The sequence below is a fragment of the Lepidochelys olivacea genome (assembly GCF_965140295.1).
Source record: "Lepidochelys olivacea isolate rLepOli2 genome assembly, chromosome: 20".
Lineage (NCBI taxonomy): Eukaryota > Metazoa > Chordata > Testudines > Cheloniidae > Lepidochelys > Lepidochelys olivacea.
Window position 1 is genome coordinate 4,730,319 of NC_140430.1, and position 22,354 is coordinate 4,752,672.

General features: G+C 43.9%; 1 protein-coding gene across 2 annotated transcripts in view; it reads left to right on the plus strand.

The window, feature by feature from the left end:
* SLC4A8 (solute carrier family 4 member 8) overlaps positions 1–21,895 on the plus strand; it is a 69,481-nt gene extending 47,586 nt beyond the window's left edge. The window contains exons 13-26 of one of the 2 annotated variants that reach the window (XR_014709139.1): positions 1,092–1,225; positions 2,195–2,440; positions 6,049–6,154; positions 10,073–10,234; positions 11,959–12,072; positions 12,870–13,031; positions 14,232–14,483; positions 16,296–16,364; positions 16,849–17,022; positions 17,839–17,976; positions 18,891–18,991; positions 19,915–20,027; positions 21,022–21,124; positions 21,704–21,895. Coding sequence is in view for 1 of the 2 variants with exons in the window: in XM_084610751.1 (XP_084466877.1) it covers positions 1,092–1,225; positions 2,195–2,440; positions 6,049–6,154; positions 10,073–10,234; positions 11,959–12,072; positions 12,870–13,031; positions 14,232–14,483; positions 16,296–16,364; positions 16,849–17,022; positions 17,839–17,976; positions 18,891–18,991; positions 21,022–21,109 (1,746 nt within the window). In the remaining variant the exon portion in view is untranslated. The remainder of the gene's footprint in view (positions 1–1,091; positions 1,226–2,194; positions 2,441–6,048; positions 6,155–10,072; positions 10,235–11,958; positions 12,073–12,869; positions 13,032–14,231; positions 14,484–16,295; positions 16,365–16,848; positions 17,023–17,838; positions 17,977–18,890; positions 18,992–19,914; positions 20,028–21,021; positions 21,125–21,703) is intronic. The other variant, XM_084610751.1, reaches the window with a different exon arrangement.
* The last annotated feature ends 459 nt before the right edge of the window (positions 21,896–22,354 follow it).

Genomic DNA, 22,354 nt, shown 5'->3' on the forward strand with positions numbered 1-22,354 from the left:
CCACAGGTTGTGTATTTATGTAAAGGTTTGCAAGAATGTGCCATGAGCCCACGCCACTTTCGTTCAGCACCATGCATGTGTTCTTTTATATGCAGGCCCTCTCAGAGGTCCAGAGAGGCCCAGGCCACTTCCAGCTTTTGAGGCCCCTAGCCATAATAAAAATAAAAAATGATGACACATGGTCTAATCTTGTGCAATATATTTTTATTAATATTTATGAACATTTTAAACTCTTTAATATGACAAAATCTATATCAGTTAATAAAAAAATTAGGTCTTTTACCAAATCACATCTCTTATTTCCTTAAATTTGCAGCTCTAAGCTGAGAGAGCATGTCACATTCTGGTCTGATAGGGATGCGCAGAAAAAAAAGTTGTGAAACTTATCAAATGCCAAAAAATTAAAGAGAGTCTAAATTTGAGGCCCCCGCCAAATGGCCTTCCTGGGCCCCCTCTGGGCCCTGCATTTTGCAGTCATGGGATAGAGTCCAGAACCCCCCAAATTGTATACAATCTTAAGGAAGGAAGAGGCATTTCCAGATTTTATTCACTAAATCCAATACACTGCAATCCATAAACAATACTCATCCCTAGCTCTTATCTGGCACTTTTCATCAGTAGCCCTCAAAGCACTTTACAAAGAGGGCATTATCATTATCTCCATTGTACAGACGGGAAAACTGAGGCAGTGTATTTCGTTCCATCAAAAGGAATATAGGACTGGGAAGGACCTCCTCGGTCGCTGAGTAAAGTCCCTTAGTACTACATCCATATACATATTGCTATTTAGAAATGTAAAATCCAAGCAAAGAGAGACAAATTGAGATTTTCAAACCAACTAAGGGATTTGGGTGCCGGATTCCCATTAAAAATCTGTCCGGGTGTTAGTCTCTTTTGAAAATAATCACTTGGATTCTCCCCTAAGGCCATGTACAGCGCTCTGGAAGCGTATACTCAGCTTAAAATGGTGTGAATAGAGTTTACGCCCACCCTTATGCACTGACAGAGCAGTGTAAATGAGATTCAGACCCAATGTGTGTAAAACTTAAAGATGGAGGAATATTTATCTGTTTGTTTGTTTTTAACTTCAGAGTGCAATAGAATCCTTATTTGGCGCCTCGATGACTGGAGTTGTGTACTCTCTGTTCGCTGGACAACCCCTCACTATCTTAGGAAGTACCGGACCGGTGTTGGTGTTTGAAAAGATTTTGTTCAAGTTCTGCAAGTAAGGCGTGTGCTCTTTAGAATGTACAGAATTGACCCAGGTGGCAGATTAAAAGAATAACAGGGTGTAAAATACGGTTTTATTTCCTCCTTGCAAAGAAAACGGTGCTGCTTTTGTGAGTGGTGGTGTAAGACTGGAATAGTTTGAATAGATTTAATCAAAATTGGAACAGAGAACAATACGCTTACTTTCATGAGCCGTGAATGGGTCGCTCAAATGCTTAAAGTTACGCACGTTCTCAAGTTCCTAGCCCCCATTCCCAAATGCTTGTTTGTCTCATCCACTTCATATGTCTTGTCTTTCAGGTCTGGATCCTGGAAACACTTATGCACATGCTTAACTTCAAGCATTTAACTAATAGAGCTGATGGAAAAGTGGTTCCCCCATAGAGAATATTGATTGTTGGGTAGAAATCTGAATACTGAAAAATTGTCCAAAAAGTGAAATCTTTCATTTCCGGCTGAAATATTTTCATTTCCAAGCATTCAGTTTTTTGACAAAAACTCAAATTTTCTGCAGAAAGCAGACACTTAAAAAAAATTCATTGGAAATCCACTTTTCTTTCAATGGAAATTTTTTTGGATGGAAAATTTCCTACCAGCCATAGTAACTAGTTCCATTGAATTTAAGGACTGTACATTCTTAATGTTATGCCTGTGTGTGTTTGAAGACAGTGAGCTCTTAAGGGCAAGGACTGAAATTTTAATATAGAAGTGTACAGTGCCTGGCTTAATTGGGCTGTTGCTAGGTTGATTAATTAATAATAAATAATAATATTAGATTTGAGCTCTTCTCTGCCTGGTCTACACCCTTGACTGGTGGTAGTTGGCCTGGAGAGCTATGATGTACTAAATTGGTCCTCATAAGAGCGTTAATGTGTGAATAAAATGTCCTGTGCCATTCACTGAAAACTGTGCACCTGTTTGCTTATTCTGACGTTTGGCGCATGTCCCTGGCTCCTTTTTGCAGAGACTACGCACTCTCCTACCTTTCCCTGAGAACCAGTATTGGATTGTGGACTGCTTTCCTGTGCATCGTCCTTGTGGCAACAGACTCCAGCTCCCTAGTACGCTACATCACTCGCTTTACTGAAGAAGCGTTTGCTTCTCTGATCTGTATCATTTTCATCTATGAAGCTCTAGAGAAACTGATTAAGCTAGGGGCAACCTACCCCGTCCACATGCACAGCCAGCTCGACCACCTTACCTTCTACTAGTAAGTTCATCTTGTGGGTTTTCCCCCCCTCCTTTTCTAAAGCTACTCTCAAACAGGACAGTAAGATGCTGATTCAGCAAAGTATGTGCCTAAGCTCAACCCTGTTTAACAAAGCATTTAAGCACACGTTTAATTCCCCTTGACTTCAGAAGGATTGCAGCACCTTGCTGAATAAGAAGGGTTTAAACATGTGATTAGATGAAGATGATCTAGCGCAGCGTTTCTCACCCTTTTTTGATAACAGAGACCAGCTTGTTGCCTTCCTAAGCTCTGTCAGGGAGATCTCGGGGACCGGCACTAGTCCATGGATAAGAACAAAGCCATATTGGGTGAGACCAAAGGTCCACCTAGCCCAGTATCCTGTCTTCCAACAGTGGCCAATGCCAGGTGCCCCAGAGGGAGTGAACAGAACAGGGAATCATCAAGTGATCCATCCCCTGTCACCCATTCCCAGCTTCTGGCAAACAGAGGCTAGGGACACCATCCCTGCCCATCCTGGCTAATAGCCATTGATGGACCTATCCTCCATGAATTTATCTAGTTCTTTTTTGAACCCTGTTTATATAGTCTTGGCCTTCACAACATCCTCTGGCAAGGAGTTCCACAGGTTGACTGTACTGTGTGTGAAAAAAAAAATACATTTTTGTTTGTTTTAAACCTGCTGCCTATAAATTTCATGTGGTGGCCCCTAGTTCTTGTGTTATGAGAAGGAGTAAACAACAACACTTCCTTATTTACTTTCTCCACACCAGTCATGATTTTATAGACCTCTATCATATCCCCCCTTAGTCATCTCTTTTCCAAGCTGAAAAGTTCCAGTTTTATTAATCTCTCCTCATACAGAAGCTGTTCCATACCCATAATCATTTTTGTTGCCCTTTTCTGAACCTTTTTCCAATTCCAATATATCTCTTTTGAGATGGGGTGACCACATCTGCACTCAGTATTCAAGATTATGGCATACCACAGATTTATATAGAGGCAATGAGATATTTTTTGTCTTCTTATCTATCCTTTTCTTAATGATTCCCAACAGTCTGTTTGCTTTTTTGGCGGCTGCTGCTGCACATTGAGTGGGTATTTTCAGAGAACTATCCACAATGACGCCACGATCTCTTTCCTGAGTGGTAACAGCTAATTTAGACCCTGTAGCAAGGCACAACTCACCAGTGCAGCGCCTCCCGCTGATCATCCTGGGAATTCTCTCTCCAGCCTCTGGAGCGCCTCTGCAGGCCAGTGTCCCGCTTGCTTCAGGCCCTCATGTCCCTCCCAGACCCAGTGCCCCTCTACATCAGGGTTCTGCCCCCTGTAGTACCCCCACAGTCTGGGTCTCCCCTCTCTAGGGAATCCCCATCCTCTATCCCACCTTGCCTCAGCGGCTACTGCCAGTCCTCATCTAGCCCCCCACACACTGGTGCAGATTGCAGTCTGCACTACTCATCATTGGCAAGGAGGGTTTGGACCTGCTGCCTTTACCTAACCTTGGGCTGCCCCTCTGCAACCCCAGTACCTGCTTTAGGCCTTCAGCAAGGCCTGCAGGCTGGGGGTTTTCCAGCCTGGAGCTCCCTAGCTCCTCCGGCCTTTCCCCAGCCCTGCTTCACTCTGGGCACCCTGGTGAGCTCCCAAGCAGCCAGGCCCTTCTCTCTTCACAGCTAGAGAGAGACTACTTGAGCTCCTGGCTCATAGTCTTTTATAAGGCCAGCTGTGGCCTGATTGGGGCGTGGCCCCAGCTGTGGCTGCCTTCCCCATCAGCCTAGCCTTTGGCTCGCAGCACCAACCCTCTCCCAGGGCTGGCTGTAACCCTTTCAGGCCTGGAGTGGGTGATCACCCTGCTACAGACCCCATCATTTCATATGTATAGTTGGGATTACGTTTTCCAGTGTGCATTACTTTGCACTTATCAACACTGAATTTCATCTGCTATTTTGTTGTCCAGTCACCCAGGTCTGAGAGATCCTTTTGTAGCTCTTCGCAGTCTGCCTAGAACTTAACTGTCTTGAGTACTTTTGTATCATCTGCAAATTTTGCCACCTCACTGTTTACCCCTTTTCCCAGATCATTTATGAATATGTTGAATAGGACTGGGTCCAGTACAGACCCCTGAGGGACACCACTATTTACCTCTCTTCATTCTGAAAACTGGTTATTCCTACCCTTTGTTTCCTGTCTTTTAACTGGTTACCAATCTATGAGAGGACCTTCCCTCTTATCCCATGACTGCTTACTTTGCTTAAGAGCCTTTGGTGAGGGACCTTGTCAAAGGCTTTCTGAAAATCTAAATGCACTATATCCACTGGATTCCCCCTTGTCCACATGCTTATTGACCCCCTCAAATAATTCTAGTAGATTGGTGAGGCATGATTTCCCTTTACAAAACCGATGTTGTCTATTCCCCAACAAATTATGTTCATCTATGTGTCTGACAATTTTGTTCTTTACTGTAGTTTCAACCAGTTTGTCCGGTACTGAAGTCAGGCTTACTGGCCTGTAGTTGCTGGGGTCACCTCTAGAGCCCTTTTTAAAAATTGGCATCACATTAGCTATCCTCCAGTTGTTTGGTACAGAAGCTGATTTAAATGAAAGGTTACAGTTGACAGTTAGTAGTTCTGCAATTTCACATTTGAGTTCCTTCAGAACTCTTTGGTGAATCCCATCTAGTCCTGGTGACTTATTACTGTTTAATAAAAATTAAACAGTGGATAGAACAATGGGCTGGGGTTCATGAGACCCAACTTCAGTTGCTAGCTACTCCTAAATAGCTCCCTGTGTGGACATTCTTATTCCAGAATCCACTTTGGAAGTGGATTAAGAACATTCCAGAATAAGTGTCCACACACCGTGTTGTTCAGGATTAGCTATTTTGCTTTGAAGATACATCCTGCCTTTTTCTGGAACAGCTGTCGACAAGCCCTCTGCATCAGGCTTTCTGTATGACCCTGGGAAAATCACTTAATGTGCCTGTAATAATTCTTCTCTGTCTCGCGGGGGAATTGGGAGGATTAAATCCACCAGTGATTGTAAGATGCTCAGATATGATGGTGAAGGCCATAGAAGTGTCAGGAGTTGAATTTAAGCACACGCTTAAGTGCTTTGCTGGATTGGATCTTAATGCAAAAACTAAGCTTCTTCAACTGCAGCTGACATAATGTGTGACTGTTTAGTGGTAAAGCGCAGAGATGTGCCACTGAGGTGTGGGAACTTTTGAACAGGGAATCCACCAACACCTAGAAACCACTGGCATTTTGCTATGTACTTTGAGAGCATTATAATGGTCTAGTGGTTCGGGCACTGGGCAGGGAGTCAGGAGACCTGCGTTCAGGAGCCCCTGAACAAGCCCCTTCCCCACTCTCTGCCTCAGTTTCCCCATCTGCACAGCGTGGATAATGGTACATATTTCGCTTTGGAGGTGCTGGTTGTGCCTCTGTAATGGAGGCTGAGCTCAGTTTTGCTCTTAAACCTTTTTGTTTTTGAGCTTAATCCTAAGAATACAGCATATCTTCCCCCAAAATTAAAAGCGAAGTATAATTATTATGCAATGAGGTTCTGTTATTGCTGAGGAGTTCCCCTCTTTTGATTCTTTAACCCTAATATGTTTTCTTTGCTCTTAGCTGTAAATGTGCTGCTCCTGACAATCCCAGCAATCAAACCCTACAGTTCTGGAGCGACAGGAAGATTGTCCCTTCTGCGATTGAGTGGGCAAACCTCACTGTCAGTGTAAGTGCTTGGGCCTTTGTGCTCTTATCTGTGGCATATTACAGATCTAGGGTGACCAGATATCCCGATTTTATAGGGACAATGCTGATATTTGGGGCTTTGTCTTCTATAGGTGCCTATTACCCTCTGTCCCAGTTTTTCACACTTGCAGTATGGTCACCGTATACAGATCAGAAGGGAGCAGAAGGGTGTCAAAGTCCAAATAACCATCATGTCACACTCCCGCTAATGTTAGCTCTGCCTTTTCATGCTGCTGATTGTTACTTATATTCCCTGAGTTACCCCAGGTCTCAAACCGGACTAGAACTACTGTAATACAAATGATGCAGTTCAGATTCTTGTGAGTTTAAAATTAGGGCTGGCTGGAAAACAGGAATTCTCTTTTGCAAAAAAATGTCAAGGTTTCAGCATTTGTTTTCACCGCAATGAAACGGAAACCTTCCACCGTTTCCTGTGAATACGAGAGAGAGAGAGAGAGAGAGAGCAAGCGAGCCTAAGGCCTGCTCCGCAATAGCTTGGTGGTTACAGTGCTCACCTGGCCTAGGGGAGACCTGTTCTACCTGTTATGGAGGAGAGATGAACCTGGGTCTCCAGGTGAGTGTCATAACAGCTGGAATATATAGTCAGAATCTCTGTTGGGGCTGCTGCACTTTGTATAAATAAAACCTTCTGCCAGAAAATAGTGGGGCAGAGGGAGACTGAGTCTAGCCTGGTGGATAGGATGCTTACCTAGCATGCGGGAGTTTCAAGTCCTTGCTCTGTCTATCACCCAGCTGAGTGCCCTAGTCCCCAGGCCATTGGCTATTCAGGGGTCACTCCCCTGACATCCCATCCAGGTTCTGTGAAAATGTTGCCAAAACTAACCCCTTCCTACCAAAAGTTATAGTTGGCATTTTCTGATGGAAAAACTTTTTGTCAGAAATTTCCTGACCAGCTCGAGTTTAAATGCTTGGGACCAGCATTCTCTTGGCCAGGGGAGGTGATCATCCGCAAAGACCCAAGCAGTAAATGCAGCCTGCCTATGCCCTTGATTTAGGAAAGCATCTCTGTTCAGGAAAGCAATCCTGTGCTCGGCACTAAGTCCACGCTTACGTCTTATTGAAGTCAATGGGACATAAGTGCACGCTTAAAGTTAAGAACGTGCGTAAGTGCTTTCCTGATTTGGGGCCTCATTACTCCAAGCCTGGGACTCGGATTCAGTAATGTGCTTAAGCATATCGCTTTCTTTAAGCATGTGAGATGGGGAACTGCTTAAAACTAGGTGTGTGTTTAAGTCCTTTATTGGAATCGGGGACCCTGTGTGGAACATAGAGGTCTTTTCCCAAAATCTTCTGATCACTTCATGTGGGTTTTTCCATGAGAACTCACTTCTCCTTCCATCATTATCATTGACTTAACCCTCCTTTCCATCCCTCTCTCACCTGCCCTGAATTCTTCCTTTTTCTGTGAGAGGTTTCAGAGTGGTAACCGTGTTAGTCTGTATCAGCAAAAAGAATGAGGAGTCCTTGTGGTAGCTTAGAGACTAACATTTATTTGGGCATAAGCTTTCGTGGGCTAAAACCCACTTCATCGGATGCATGCAGTGGAAAATACAGTAGGAAGATATATATATATATATATATATATATATATATATACACAGAGAACGTGAACAAATGGGTGTTGCCATTACCAACTGTAATGAGACTAATCAATTAACCTTCTTGTCAACTGTTTGAAATGGGCCATCCTGATTATCACTACAAAAGATTTTTTTCTTCTGCTGACACTAGCCCACCTCAATTGATTAGTCTTGTTAGACATGATGGCAACACAACATTCACAACACAACATCCCCTGGCAGTGAGTTCCACAGGTTGACTATGCGTTGTGTAAAGTAATACTTCCTTTTGTTTGTTTTAAACCTGCTGCCTATTCCCTCCTTACTGCACCCTAACTTACCCCATGCTTGTTCGATAGCCATTGTGCAGCGAGTAGGCATCTCCATTGGTAGCTGCCAGTTTAAATGTATTTTACTGGTAATGTCTAAGCCCGCACCTATGAGGATTTGACTCTGTGAGCCCGGTCAGAGCTGAGAGGGGAGGTTGGAGGAGCCCTGCCTGAGCAAGCAAATCTGAAGAGTATGACTGCCCTGGGCAGGCATAATGCCTCATGAGTCCAGTCCCCTGAAAAACCATGAGCAAAAAAAAAATCACAAGACTTGCAATAACATCATAAGACTTGGCAACAGTGCCCCATGCTCAGGAGCAGCAGGGACTGCACCTGTTCTGTAGCTATATAGCCTGTGTTTCCTCTAGTGTTGGCTCGGTAGCCTGCTGCTGCTAGCAGGGGACGATTCCTAGCTAGCTTCCCGTGAGACCTGGAGCAATGTTGTGTCTCTTTGCCTCCCCACAATTTCCTTGACCCATTAGGTGACAGATTGCAGCCGCTTTGTGCGTGAGCTCTCTCTGCCCTTTCAGCACTCTAGCGCACGCTACAGGGCAACCCCAATATAGCCCATATTCTGCTAGCAATTTGTGATGTAAAACATTATTGCATTTTTTTTTGAGGGGGTAGTTTTTAAATAAAGCCGGTGTCGTTTCCACTCTATTAAGATCACATGCACTTTGGCAGGACTGTAATGCTCTCAGATGTTTTTCCATTACATTTCCATTACTGTTTTTCCATTAGTAAACAGCACTGTTTGCACAAATTAGGTCATTAGTGCAACGATTCAGGTGAAAAGAACAGGAGTACTTGTGGCACCTACAAATTTATTAGAGCATAAGCTTTCGTGAGCTACAGCTCACTTCATCGGATGTCATGCTAGATGAGTTCTTGGTTACCCAAGGTTAATAAGTGACTTAAGGCATAAGCATGCCAATGATTAGGAAGAGATTGTCAAAAGAGGTAGACACTACAGCTGGTCCCAAAAATTTTGTCCAAACAGGTTTCTATCTGAAAATTCCACTTTGATGCAACTTACATTTTCTGTGAAATTATATTTGCAGTAAAATTTCACTTCGAAAAAAAGTAAAGGAAAAAAACAGAACACATTGAAATGTCCCCGGTTTTATATATTTGGAACAAAAGTTTTTATTTTTGTTTGTTTCAAATTTATTTTTCATTTTGAAACCTACTTTATTTTGTATAAAAAATAAAAATACATTTTTAAAAGTGCTCAGAATCGAAACAAAACCTTTCAGATTTATTGAACGTTTCGAATGACCCCCACAAAATAATTTTTTTTAAGAATCTCATTTTGCGAAAAATTTTAAAATTTTTGGCTTTTTGTCATGGTTTGGAACCTTTTTTTTTTTTTTCCTTTTTTCTCAACATTCCAAAATGTTTCACAGGGACAGAAAATCCATTTTCTGACCAGCTCTAGTCAGCAGATTGGGTGCTGAGCTGTTTTGAAAATCTGGCCCTTCGTGTCATGACAGGAACCGTAGAGCGATGAACGCTTTTGAAAACGTGACCCCGAGAGATGACTCTCATCTGTTAAGTGTTTGCAGGATGGAGACTTTAAGTAAATAATAGTTTACTCCCGTCAAGTTCAGAGTTAGGGGATCAGAGGTCTTACTAGATGATCTAACTCTCCCTTCAAGGCTTCAAATCTCTGAATGAAAAAAGTTAGCGGCCAACACTTGTAACAAGAGGGTGTTAATATCCATAAATCATTACAGCCCTTCTGATCATTCCTACATGTTGCTACCTAATGCATATTAAAGCTACATGCTGTCAGCCAAAGGCACATCATAGTCAGTGGGAGTTTGGCCTATGTAAGAATTGCAGGATTTAGTTCTGAATGCTGTCTTTAGACTATGCAGATACTAAGGCCTTTAAAGAGCCCGTTTATTGAGATGTCACATGACATTTGTGGTGTATCATGGGCATTGTGTCTGTTTATGGTGGTGTCTTGATTACTTGTTTCTCCAGGAATGTCGGAAAATGCGTGGTGAATTTACTGGACCTGCCTGTGGGCACCATGGCCCCTACACACCAGATGTCCTCTTCTGGTCTTGCATTCTCTTCTTCACCACCTTCATCATGTCTGGCGCACTGAAGATGTTTAAAACCAGCCACTATTTCCCGACAAGAGTAGGTAGAAGATGGTGGCTAACTGCCACCCCTCTCTTTCCTGAAAGACCAGTATTTCATGGTAGCTCTCGTTAGTGTATATTGATATAAATTCCAAGGCTGTGAGAAAATTAGGACTGGTCATAAATTTTGCCATGGTCCCTCATGAGAACTATAGTTCATTGATCTCATGTCCCGATCCTCCACTATGGTCTGGGTTTCCCAGGTAGACTACATCACCCATGATGCACCATGGCCAGGGACTCCTGTGCTACACTGCCTCCCCTTACAAGAGGGATGATCAGAGTGCATCCTGGGAGATGTAGTTTGAGCTGGGAGCCCAGACTATAGAGGGGAATGAGAGCTTGAGGCACTTGGACTACATCTCCCATGCAGCATCATGGTAGTATTTCCAAATGGAAATATTTTGAGTTTTGCCTGAAATATTTTGTCTGACAATCAACATTTTTCCTGGGGGAGAAAAAAAACGTTTTTCAAACAGCTGTAGTGGAAATATCACCAAATTCTCCATGTATTGAAGCAGATGTCATGGCATGATTCTGGCACATCAGGGTATATATGTGATATATTTAGAATGATCCTTGTCCAGTGAGATCTAGCCAGTGCCCACAAACCTCATTGCATGCACTCCAAGGCATCTGAAGAATTTGGACTAACACCAATATTGCTAAATTGAGACTGCAGTAATATGGATAAAGTAATAGGACTATTGGAATTGACTGTGGGTATTGATGTGTTCCTAAAGGGAAGAATCTGGGGATTTAAAAACAATTCTGAATGGTAGAATCATGTATTAAAAAGTATGCTTGAATCTGGGTGTTTGCTAAAAATTAACATTACGTTTAACAATAAAAAGGGAAAGAATTTCAATGGGAAGATCATTTGCCTTTGACTGTACTGTCTGTTGCTTTGTTTTGACAGTTTACTAATGCCTAAGGCTACATTTTAGTCATGGGTATTTTTAGTAAAAGTCATGAACAGATCACGGGCAGTAAACAAAAATTCACGGCCCGTGACCTGTCCATGACGTGTACTGTATACTGCTGACAATCTTAGTGGGGGATGGCCCAGGGGCACTGCGGGTGCTCGTGGGAGGGCGGCCTGGCGGGTGCTGCGGGTGGTCATGGGGGTGTGTCCTGGGGGTGCCGCAGGTGCCTGGGCGGGTGGTCTGGGGGGCACTGCGGGTGCTCAGGGGACAGCAGCCCGGGACCCCCACTGGAGCTGGGCGGGGGTTGGCGGGGCTGGCAGGCTCCCTACCCAGCTCCTCGCAGCTCCCCGGAAGTGGTGACATGTCCTTCCCTCAGTTCCTAGCTCTACGTGCTGCCCCTAGCGCCGGCTCCGCAGCTCCCATTGGCCAGGCACCACAGCCAATGGGAGCTGCGGGGGCGGTGCCTGCGGGCAGAGGCGGCACGTGGAGCTAGGAGCTGAGGGAGGGACATGTCGCCACTTCTGAGGAGCCCCCCAAGGTAAGTGCTACCCAGAGCCCTTACCCCCTCCCCTGCCCCAACCCTTAGTCCCCTCCCACATGCACCCAAACACCTGCTGCTGCTGGGGTGGGGGGTTGTCTGAGACTGCCCCAGCAGCAGCCAGCCTAGGCCAGCTGCACCGGCCTCTGCAGAAGTCACGGAGGTTCAAGAAAGTCACGGAATCCGTGATTTCCGTGACCTCCATGACAAACTCGCAGCCTTACTAATGCCAACTGCTTCTTTAATTTCTCATACCAGGTACGAGCCATGATAAGTGACTTTGCTGTTTTCTTAACTATCGTCACTATGGTGACTTTTGATTTGTTAATTGGAGTCCCATCACCAAAGCTACAAGTGCCCAGTGTCTTCAAGGTAATCAAATGGTGTAACAGATTTGGTTTCACTGAACAATCCACATTTGTAATGACATTTTAAAACGAGCTGTATGTTGTGAAAGGCAGCAAGGTTTAGTGGATGGAGGATGGCAGACTAGAACTCAGGACTCCTGGGTTCTATTCCCGTTTCTGGATGGGGTGTATGGATTAGTGATTAAAGCAGGGGCAACTGAGAGACAGGATTCCTGGGTACAGTTCCTAGCGGTGGGATCTAGTGGTTGGATCAGGGAGGAGTGGGACTTAGGAGATCTGAGCTCTGTCCTGATATGGTCACTGAATCCCTGGGTGACCTTGGAAAGCCTCTTCAACTCTCAGGGTGGAATTTTCAAAAGCACTCCAGTGGCTTGGGGATGTTCTGTTTTTAGAGGTGACTTAGGCACTTAGATCCTTAAAGATATTTAGTCACTTAACTGCCATTGAAATCAATGAGAGTAAGGCATACCTTCGAGGATCTGGGCCTTAGGAGCCTAAATCAATGGGCTAAATTACTTTGCATAAATTACTTTGAAAAAAATGGGCCATAGGCTCCTAAATCCTTTAGAAGCTTTTGAAAATGTTCTCTTTAGTAACATGTTCCCCATCTGTAAGATGGGGACAATAGCACTGCCCTACTTGCAGGGGTATTGTGGGGATAAAGACATTCAAGACTGTGAGGCCCTTAGGTACTCTGGAGCTGGGAGCTGGATAAGTACATAGATAGAAAAATGACTGAGAATGGATGGTACAGTTGCTTCAATAAATGGCTTTTATTATGCTGTGTGTATTTTGCTGTAGCCGACAAGAGATGACCGTGGGTGGATTATTAGCCCGATAGGACCCAATCCCTGGTGGACGGTGTTAGCAGCTCTCATCCCAGCTCTTCTCTGCACCATCTTGATATTCATGGACCAGCAAATCACTGCTGTTATCATAAACAGAAAGGAGCATAAACTCAAGGTAACAGTGTTTGAGGAGTGGATGAAGAGACCTGATTCTCCATTACTCTGAACCTTGTGTCATTTACCCCTGTGCAAAGTGAGCGTGACATGCTTCCACATCGGAATGGTAGCAGTTTACGTCAGCTTTGCACTCACTTTGCAAGGCCCTGACTTAAGCACATGCTTAACTTTAAGCAGTTGCTTAATTGCTGTCCTAAATAACGATGCTTTCCTGGATTAGGCCCTAAATGACTACACAAGGAGCAGAGCAACAGAGAATTCGGCAGGTAATCTTCCTAACAGGTAAATTAGCCTAAAACTAAAATATCGAGGAGAGGTTTGTATTACTATCTCTGACAGGAATTAATTAGTCTGACACACCACAAAGTAACTCATATTATAACTTCCTCTTAGTTACTTAAAAATAAAACCAGTCGAAATTTTTCTGATGAAAAATAGCTTTCTGATTAAATGAAAATTTCTGCCAAAAAAATCTGGTTATGTTGATAATTTCCAGGTTTTCATATTTAAAAAAGCTAATTTTTTTTGGTTGGTTTTCAGTTTCCAAAAGCTAAAGAGATTTTTTTGGACAGTTTTTCAAGAAAAATGTCAACAAACTTGAGTGTTTTTCATTTTTATCGATTTTTTTACAAGAAAAGGAATTAAAATGTTTCGCCACCAAACTCTACTTCAAAGTTAATTTCTACATGACTGGACAATTATAGACTTGAAGGATGTTAGTTTTCCAAGGTGCTTTATTAAAGCAGAAAATCTTCCTGCTGGAATGTTTCTGGATAAAAATGATGAATTCTCTGTTTCTGAAAGGATTCTTATGAACACAAATAACTCAGCGCTTCTTTATTTCTTATAGTAATATTGGTGTTTTTCAGATCGTTACATGGCATTTAATTAAAAAACATAACTTGTGCATCGTACATCAAGGTTTAGTTTGTGTTTCTGAAATATGTGCTCCAGCTCAACCTCAAGATATGGAATAACTGAGTGAAATTCTGTGAATGGCCTTTGTTATGATTAGACTAGCTAATCATAACAATCACTTCTGGCCTTAATATCTGTGGGTGAAATCCTGGCTCTATTGAAGTCAATGGCAAAACTGCCATTAATGTGAACCAGGATTTCAACCCATGAGTCTGTTTTCAAAGATCATCCCCTTGGATAAAGCTTGTGTCTTGTCTCACTGGATTCTGTTTTCTTGCAGAAAGGATGTGGCTACCACTTGGACCTTCTGATGGTAGCAATAATGCTTGGTGTGTGCTCCGTGATGGGGCTGCCCTGGTTTGTTGCTGCAACTGTTCTATCCATCACCCATGTGAACAGCCTTAAACTAGAGTCTGGCTGCTCAGCTCCAGGAGAACAACCGAAATTTCTCGGGATACGAGAGCAAAGAGTCACTGGCCTCATGATCTTTGTGCTTATGGGCTGTTCCGTCTTCATGACTGCTGTGTTAAAGGTAACAGGACACAAAGTACCCAAAGTTCATCGGGACAATAAATATATGGAGAAATATTTTGTTTGTGATTGTACTGTGGAACTCACTGCCACATGATGTCCCCGAGGCCAAGAACGTAATAAGATTCAAAGAGGGATTGGACATTTATGTGGATAACAATAATATCCATAGTTATAACAGATAATGCAAGGGAAAAAAAGAGACAGAGACTCTTGTGCTGCAGGGTTTAAGCCAATCTCTAACTGGGAGGGATAGCTCAGTGGTTTGAGCATTGGCCTGCTAAACCCAGGGTTGTGAGTTCAATCCTTGAGGGGGGCATTTAGGGATCTGGGGCAAAAATTGGGGATTGGTTGGTCCTGCTTTCAGCAGGGGGTTGGACTAGATGATCTCCTGAGGTCCCTTCCAACCCTGATATTCTATGATTCTATTCAGTATTAAGGTGAGACTTCATGGGAGGGCAGATTATCCCACATTTGCCTATTGCTGGTTTCTTGCACTTCCTCTGGTGCATCTGGTACTGATTAGATGGACCTCAGGTCTGATCCAGTCTGGCAACTCCCATGTTCCTATTTCCACGGATAATGTGACAAGAAATATTACAAGGGGCATTACCATAAGAGGTGGCAGCTCGCTGTACTCGCTTCCTCCGAACTGGCTTCCGTCTTAGAGTATCTCTTCACTGAAAAAAAAAGGTATGTTCTTAATTCAGGTTAGCTAACCCTGGTTAAAACAGCAGTGAAGACATGTCTACTCAGCCGTTAATTCACGTTAGCAACTTGTGTTCAACCTCAGTCTCCCCATGGACTTTATCTTGAGCTGCTAACCTGAGTTAAAATCCAAGTTGCTGTGTCTTCCCTGCTATTTTCATGTGACTGAGCTAACCTGAGTTAAGAACACACAGTTTTATGCGGTGAGGACATGCCCTTAAAGAGGGTTAATGGATAAAGTGGCAGACCCCTACAGCCAGATTGTCAAAATGAGCCCTCTGTGCGTGTATATTTCCGTGCATGTGTTTTTCATGCCCACACCACATGTGCATGTGAATTTACGTGCAAAAGCCCCATGTGCCTGGCTGTTGGTTTTGCACACAGGAGCTCTACCATTTGCATGTGTCGATGATGGGGATCCGTGTGCAAGCCGTAAGACCCAGAGTGCTGAGGAGGGGGAAAGCCTGCCTGGATGGATTTCCGTCTGTGGAACTGATTTAAAACTGAAGGGAGACATGGAGGCAGAGTCTGGACTCGGGTCACATCTAGGCCATCATCCTGGAGCACATGAGCATGTGCCATAAACTCCTGTTTTCTTCCAGCCAGGGCCAGGCTCATCCCTTCTTAGCTTTTAAAACTGGATGAAATCAAGCTTATTTAGACCAGTACCACATCCAGCTGCTGGTCTTCCAGTTACAATTGACTGTGATTCCCAGCATGCACTGCTTTCGTAAAGGCTAACCATTCAATAGCGGCTGCACAGACTGTCTTACAAGTTTTCACCCCAAAACGTCACCTGTGGGCTGAGATGAAGCATGCTAGCCTTATATGTAGTCACAGTGAACTAGGGGGATGGCTTTTCTTTACTGTCACAGAATGCAGCAGCATTGAGATAAGTACATTTGAACACTGGCAAAATGACCTACTTTCCTCTAACCTCGTTCTCGGAAACGACCAAACCGTTTTTGATGTAACTTTCCCCCAAAAAGTCATTCTGATACAGAGCTGAAGCATGAAAAATGTCAGCCTTAATGATAGGCGAGCCTTATATGGCTATTATTTACTGTATACAGGTTTATCTTTAATACTTACGTTCTCTTTACAGTTTATCCCGATGCCTGTGCTTTATGGTGTGTTCCTTTATATGGGCGTTTCTTCACTCGGAGGGATTCAGGTGTGTAATTTTGTAGCGCAAGGCTGTGTGCTAGATAGCATGGCAATGGATGGTGCACTGAATTAGGATTCCCAAGACCTAGGTTCTATTCCCGGCGCTGGCCTTCTGGATGATGTTAGGCAAGTCATTGCCCACCCTGTGCTTCCGTTTCCCCATTTGTAAAGTGTTCTGAAATCTACTGTTGGAAAGTGTTGTATAAGAGTTATATGGTGGTGTTATTACTCCTTGAGCTAAAGGACCTGGTCCATTAGCTTACAGGCAGTAGTAGAATCACAAATCTCTACACATGATCTAGCCACTGGGGGGAGGACAAAGACTCACGCCGGTTTGCATATGGTAATTTTCAACATCCCACTAGATTGTTATTTTAAAGGAGACTCTTTTATTTCTCTTCCTGTTAATAACTTAAACTACTAAATGCAAATCTCGGCCAGCATTTGAAATCCTGTGCAATCAGAACTTCTTCTGTATGTGGTCTTTTCAGTTCTTTGATCGCCTGAAGCTGTTTGGAATGCCAGCAAAACACCAGCCCGACTTTATCTACTTACGGCACGTCCCCTTGCGAAAAGTACATCTCTTCACCGTGATCCAGCTGACGTGCCTCGTTTTACTCTGGGCCATCAAAGCTTCTCCTGCTGCCATTGTCTTTCCCATGATGGTAAAGCTCTTGCTCTTTACTAGCTGGATGGTTTGTATCGATAGACACCAGCCATCTGCTTTAGGGTGTGATTAGTGGTTTTGTTCAAGAATTAGTAAGGGTCTTACTGAGTCTCATTTCCCCTACGGCCTCCAATGCCAAAGTAAAATGAGTGTCAATATAATTCCCTATTCAGACTCTTTTGCATGGTGCAAACGAGAAGAGATCCCTAAAGGCCTTGTCTATATCCCTTACTCATATGAGCAGTCTCATTGAAGCCTGCCATTCGGAATGAGCTGGGGCAGCATTTTTGTTACGCTTGCTAGGTTAACTGGACAGGGATTGGGCCTGCTTCTGGGGCCATGTCCAAACTAGGAAAAAGATGTATTTTTAACACATGTGAACTAACCATGTCAAAATCCCTGTGTAGACGAGGCAGTTGTAGTTAGCTGATTGAGGACAACCCAGAGCCGGAGTCCAGGCTTGAACTCGACCAGCTAATGCCTGCTAAAATGATAGTTTGCCTTGTCTACACTAGGATTTTATCACGTTTTAAAAACACACCTTTTCTTAATGAAGTCAAGGCCCCTGTGCGTCACCTGAGCACTGTTAAGGGGCCTCACCGTACATGAGGATCAGGCCCACTGTGTTTTCAGAAAGTTTTAGAATGTTGATTGAGGCATACCTGAAAACAAAAGATGTTCTGAATCTGAAAATTGAGTGAAACCATCATTGACTTGGTCCATTTGACCCATTTATTCCCAAATGGACTTCACTGGTGAACTCTAATATGAAAATTGGCTTGAACTGATTAGCTGTTCATCTGTATCCATGTAGGTCTTAGCTCTGGTCTTTGTCCGACAAGTCATGGATTTCTGTTTCTCGAAGCGGGAGCTCAGCTGGCTCGATGATCTCATGCCAGAAAGCAAGAAGAAAAAACTGGATGATGCCAAAAATAAAGCCAAGGAAGAAGAGGTAATATCCATTGAGTGTCCCAGACTAGACAGTGCCTATGAACTCATAACACTTCTACTTGCCAGTAAACCCTTTGTTTATAGATTGAAACCTGGCTGGAGGACCAAAAATAAAGAGCAATGTAATGTATTTGGAAGCAGGATGGTTAGGGCTGGTAATTTTCAACGGAACAGTTTTCCTTTGGAAAATGCAGTTGCATTGAAGTTGAAATGTTTTGTGGGCTATACAACACACCAGGTGGGCCAGAACTATATACTATATACTGTACCAGTTATATCCAGACCTCAGGGGTTCAGGAACCAAATTAATGATCTACATTACCCAGAAGAGCCACAGTAGTGTGAATTTATATATATATATATATATATATAATCAGCAAAATGACTGACCAAGTACAATTGGTTAATAACATAGCAAAAGGACCCTGATTCCTGAATAACTTAGACTGTATAATAGTTAAATCATGCAGTGTTTTAATATCATGTGCTGCAAAGAGCCACGGGAGACACATTGAAGAGCCACTTGTGGCTCCTGAGTCTCAGTCTGAGTATCACTGTACTATACTATACGGGTTCTTATATCACACATATCACTGTAGTATCTCAATGCCTTCCAGTCGTGCATGAAGTGATGTGGCTAACATCTGCTCACATGTGGTTCATTCTCTCATCCTGTGTGTTCCGTGGAGTGTTTTGTTTGGGTAGGGTTGTTTTTTTTTAATTTACATGTTGCTCTTTATTTATGTCAGAGAAGGCAAGGTCAAAAAAACCCACTTGTGCCTGGAGCAGAAGATCCAACACCTTTTGCTCTCACGGTTCTACTTCATCTGGACTCTGGCCTGCAGAATTAAGCGAGTGAGACCCTTAATTTCTTGCCCAACAGAGAGAGAACTTGTTTTGTTTTTTTTAAAACAGGAGTCTCAGAAAATGATGGAAGCTGCTGAAGCAAATGTAATGCAGTTATCATTGGGGAAAACAAAATATATGACTGTTCCAGGACGAAATAACAATACCAGGTACAATTCACTAAGGAAATCCCACAGCAGGAATATTTTGTTGTCACATTCTTTGCTCCACTGGTATCTTCATGGATGTGCTGTATTTCCGTCAATCCAGGCTTTTCTAAGCATTCGTGATCTAGGCTGGCATTTTCACAGCAGGCTAAGGGAGTTGAATTTCAATGAGATTTGGGCACTTTGAACATCCAAGCCCTAGTCATTATAATCCAAACACCAAAAAAAAAAAAAAGAAAAGTTGACTTTCTTCTAATGCCACATATTTAAATGTCCTTCATATTCCAATAAATACAAAGGCCGTTACACGGCTTAGCACTCCCCAGGCAGATCGAGTGTGCAGAGAGAAATCTCCAGACATCTGCGGTGTGTTGTTCCTAACGCGAACTGATTCCACTCCCCTCCCTCATAACCGCTCGTGAGATCAGATGTGTTAATAAAATAGAGTTGGTTGGAAAACAGATTTTCCATCTTACGAAAATTTCAAGATTTCACATTTTTTTCAGCCCTAATTGGGACAAAATGCCAAACTGGGGAAGTGAAATTTTAAAAAGAACAGTGTTGGATCAGTCAACACATTTTGTTTCAATGTTGACCCTTTTTATTTTTAAAACCGTTTCTAAAATAAAGTCAATTTCAAAACAAAAAGTAATTTTTTGAAATGAAAATTGCAACGTTGTGTTCTGAAAATGTCAAAATGGGAGATTTCAACATTTCCAACCTGCCTTTTTTTCCTCTACAAATTTATACGATTTTGCGAAAAAGTTCAGGTTCGCTGAAACGGCATTTTCCACAGAAACCTGCTTTGCCGACTTTTTTTCCAACCAGCTCTATTCATAAGGAGAACGATTAAGGGTGTGAAAGGGGTTTTTCATGAGTCTTAAGAGCCAGACTTCCCATTGATCCTTGTTGGCAACCCCCGTTAGGCAGAATCAAGTGGCTGACATGTCCTGAAATGAAAGTGACGTGAGGTTTCTCACCCCTTCCTCATGGGAAAACCCATTGAAGCCAAGACCTGGTGGTGGATGTGAAAACTAAGGTACCTTTAAATTTTGTGAGGAAGTGCAGCTTGTGGGTAGGGCACTGAACTGGGATGTGGGAGGCCTGAATTCTACGCCTGGCTCTGCCATTGGCCTGCTGGTTGACCTTGGGTCAACTGATTCCATTCCCCATCTGGGAAATGGGGGAATGGTGATTATCTCCTTTTGTCAAGTGCTGTGAGATCTGCAGATGGAAAGCGTGATGTAATATTATTGTGGATCCTACCTACTACTCCCTTGGGCCCTGTCAGCCTAGGTGTTATGAACAGCACTTGCAGCATCAGCAGCCAAGACATGCCTCCTGCACCCTGGTCCTCTGCTTTAAAGGATGTTGCAGTCACTTCACCACTTGGATGCTGTTCTGTTGCTTTTAATCTTACTGGAAACTCATTGCATGGGAGTAAAAACTCCAGACTCTGCTTCTTCGGAGTGTTACTGACATTCCTTCGTGCTCGTTTTAAGAGGCAGTTTCAAACACTGTCAAGACCAGCCCTCTCTCTGGTGCACCCAGGCTGGGACTATCAGACAAATGCAGTCCAAAGAAGCAATCCATTTGTCCTTTGTGTTGGGGACTCCCAAGTTAGCTAAGTGGGCAACGAAGCTGTGAGCAAACAGTATGCCACACGGACCACAAGCTTTTGCTTTCTCGACCGCACATTTTGCACAGAAGCTTTCTCAGTGAACAGCTGGCTGCAATCCTGGCATATTGACACCGGCCCATTTAGAATGATGTCCAGAAGGGTTTTTATCACCACCAGTGGTTTAGGAGCCCGCAACTCCCGGTGCCCCCAGTAGATGCTCAGCACTTGTATGGGTTGGTTGCTAAGGTCAATAATCCAGCAAGGCATTAAGCCCATGCTTCACTTTAACCATGTGGGCAATCTTGTTGACTTCAGACGCTCACCTGCTTAAAGATAAGCACATGCTTAAGTGCTTTGCTTGAATGGAGCTGATAGCGATCATGGCCATCAACACCTATAATATTTGTTGCAGGGACGATCCTGCAGAGATAAACATCTCAGATGAAATGCCTAAGACAACTGTATGGAAAGCTCTCAGCATGAACACAGAAAATGTCTAAATCCAAGCAGAAGAGGTAAACTGATTGCATGATCTGGGTTAACTGAGCTGCGGTCTTCCTCTGCACATGTCCGTGTGTACGCCAGCTGGATGGGTGTGAGCGTGTGTTTGGTAGATGCAGAGCTAGCTTGGGGGTTCTCTCTGAGACCTGATCTGCCCGGGTTCAGCTTCTGGGGACAGGAGCCAACTCGGAGCCTACCGGAGGGGCGGGGGCTGGGCTCCGGCTCGCTCGGCCACTGTCCCAAGAAGCTGAGCCGGGGCTGGGGGGCAGCCTGCTGCAGCCACAGCCAGGTGCTATCACAGGCAGCTGCTGCACTGCACCGGGCAGCATCCCAGGAGAGGATCTGTCCCTGTCTCTTCTGTCTCTGCCCCCTCCCCCACTCCTCCTCTCCCCCCCCAGGCCGGCTGCTGGGGGCACTGGACCCTGGGGAGGGTCACTTGACTCTTTGTGCCCCTCCCACGAGTTGCCCTTGGCAGAAATCCACGCCCTACCCGTGTGGTTTTCCTATGTGCAGGAATGATTCAGCATCTGACAGCTGATGTTACCTTCTCTTGCCAATGAGGCCGTCTCTCTATGCTTAATTTTCCCATTTAGGGACCTTGACTTTGGCGGCGGGGGAGGAGATCGTGAAGATGACTCAGGGATGAGCCAAGATGTACAGACACGGGGAGAAAATACTCTTAAAAAAACGGAGAAAGGGGGGAAAAAAACCCACCACTCTCCTCTGGTACTTTTTTCATTCAAGTAACTGGATTCCCATTAAAGCCATTCAGACATTTTCAATGATCTTTGGTGTGCTTCGGTGGGCGTTTATTCTCTTCAGACCAGCAAGCTGAGGTGGCCATGGCAATCGATGACAGTTCAGTGTTATTAAGCCTCTCTCTGTGCGTGCGTTCTGTTCTCTTTGTGGTAGAGAGATTACTACCGCACAGTCATTGAGCGGTATAGATTTTCCATCTGATTTTCTTTTAAAAATATAAACTCTGAATGTACAAAATTCATTTTTTCTGGTCTTTTTGGGCCACCCTCCATTTACCGGTCTTCTCTTACTGGCTATTGGGCTGGTTGGGTTCTTGGTTAAGTTTCTGCAGTGATTTCTCTTCTCGTGTATTTTAATATTTGTCACAGGTCCATCTAGCGACAGACCTTGGGGGGCCAATGCAATGGGAATATCTTCAGCAGATTTGGACCAAAGCTGCAAACTGGTTTTTCAGTGCACGCTCATTTGAGTTTTTGCAATTTTGC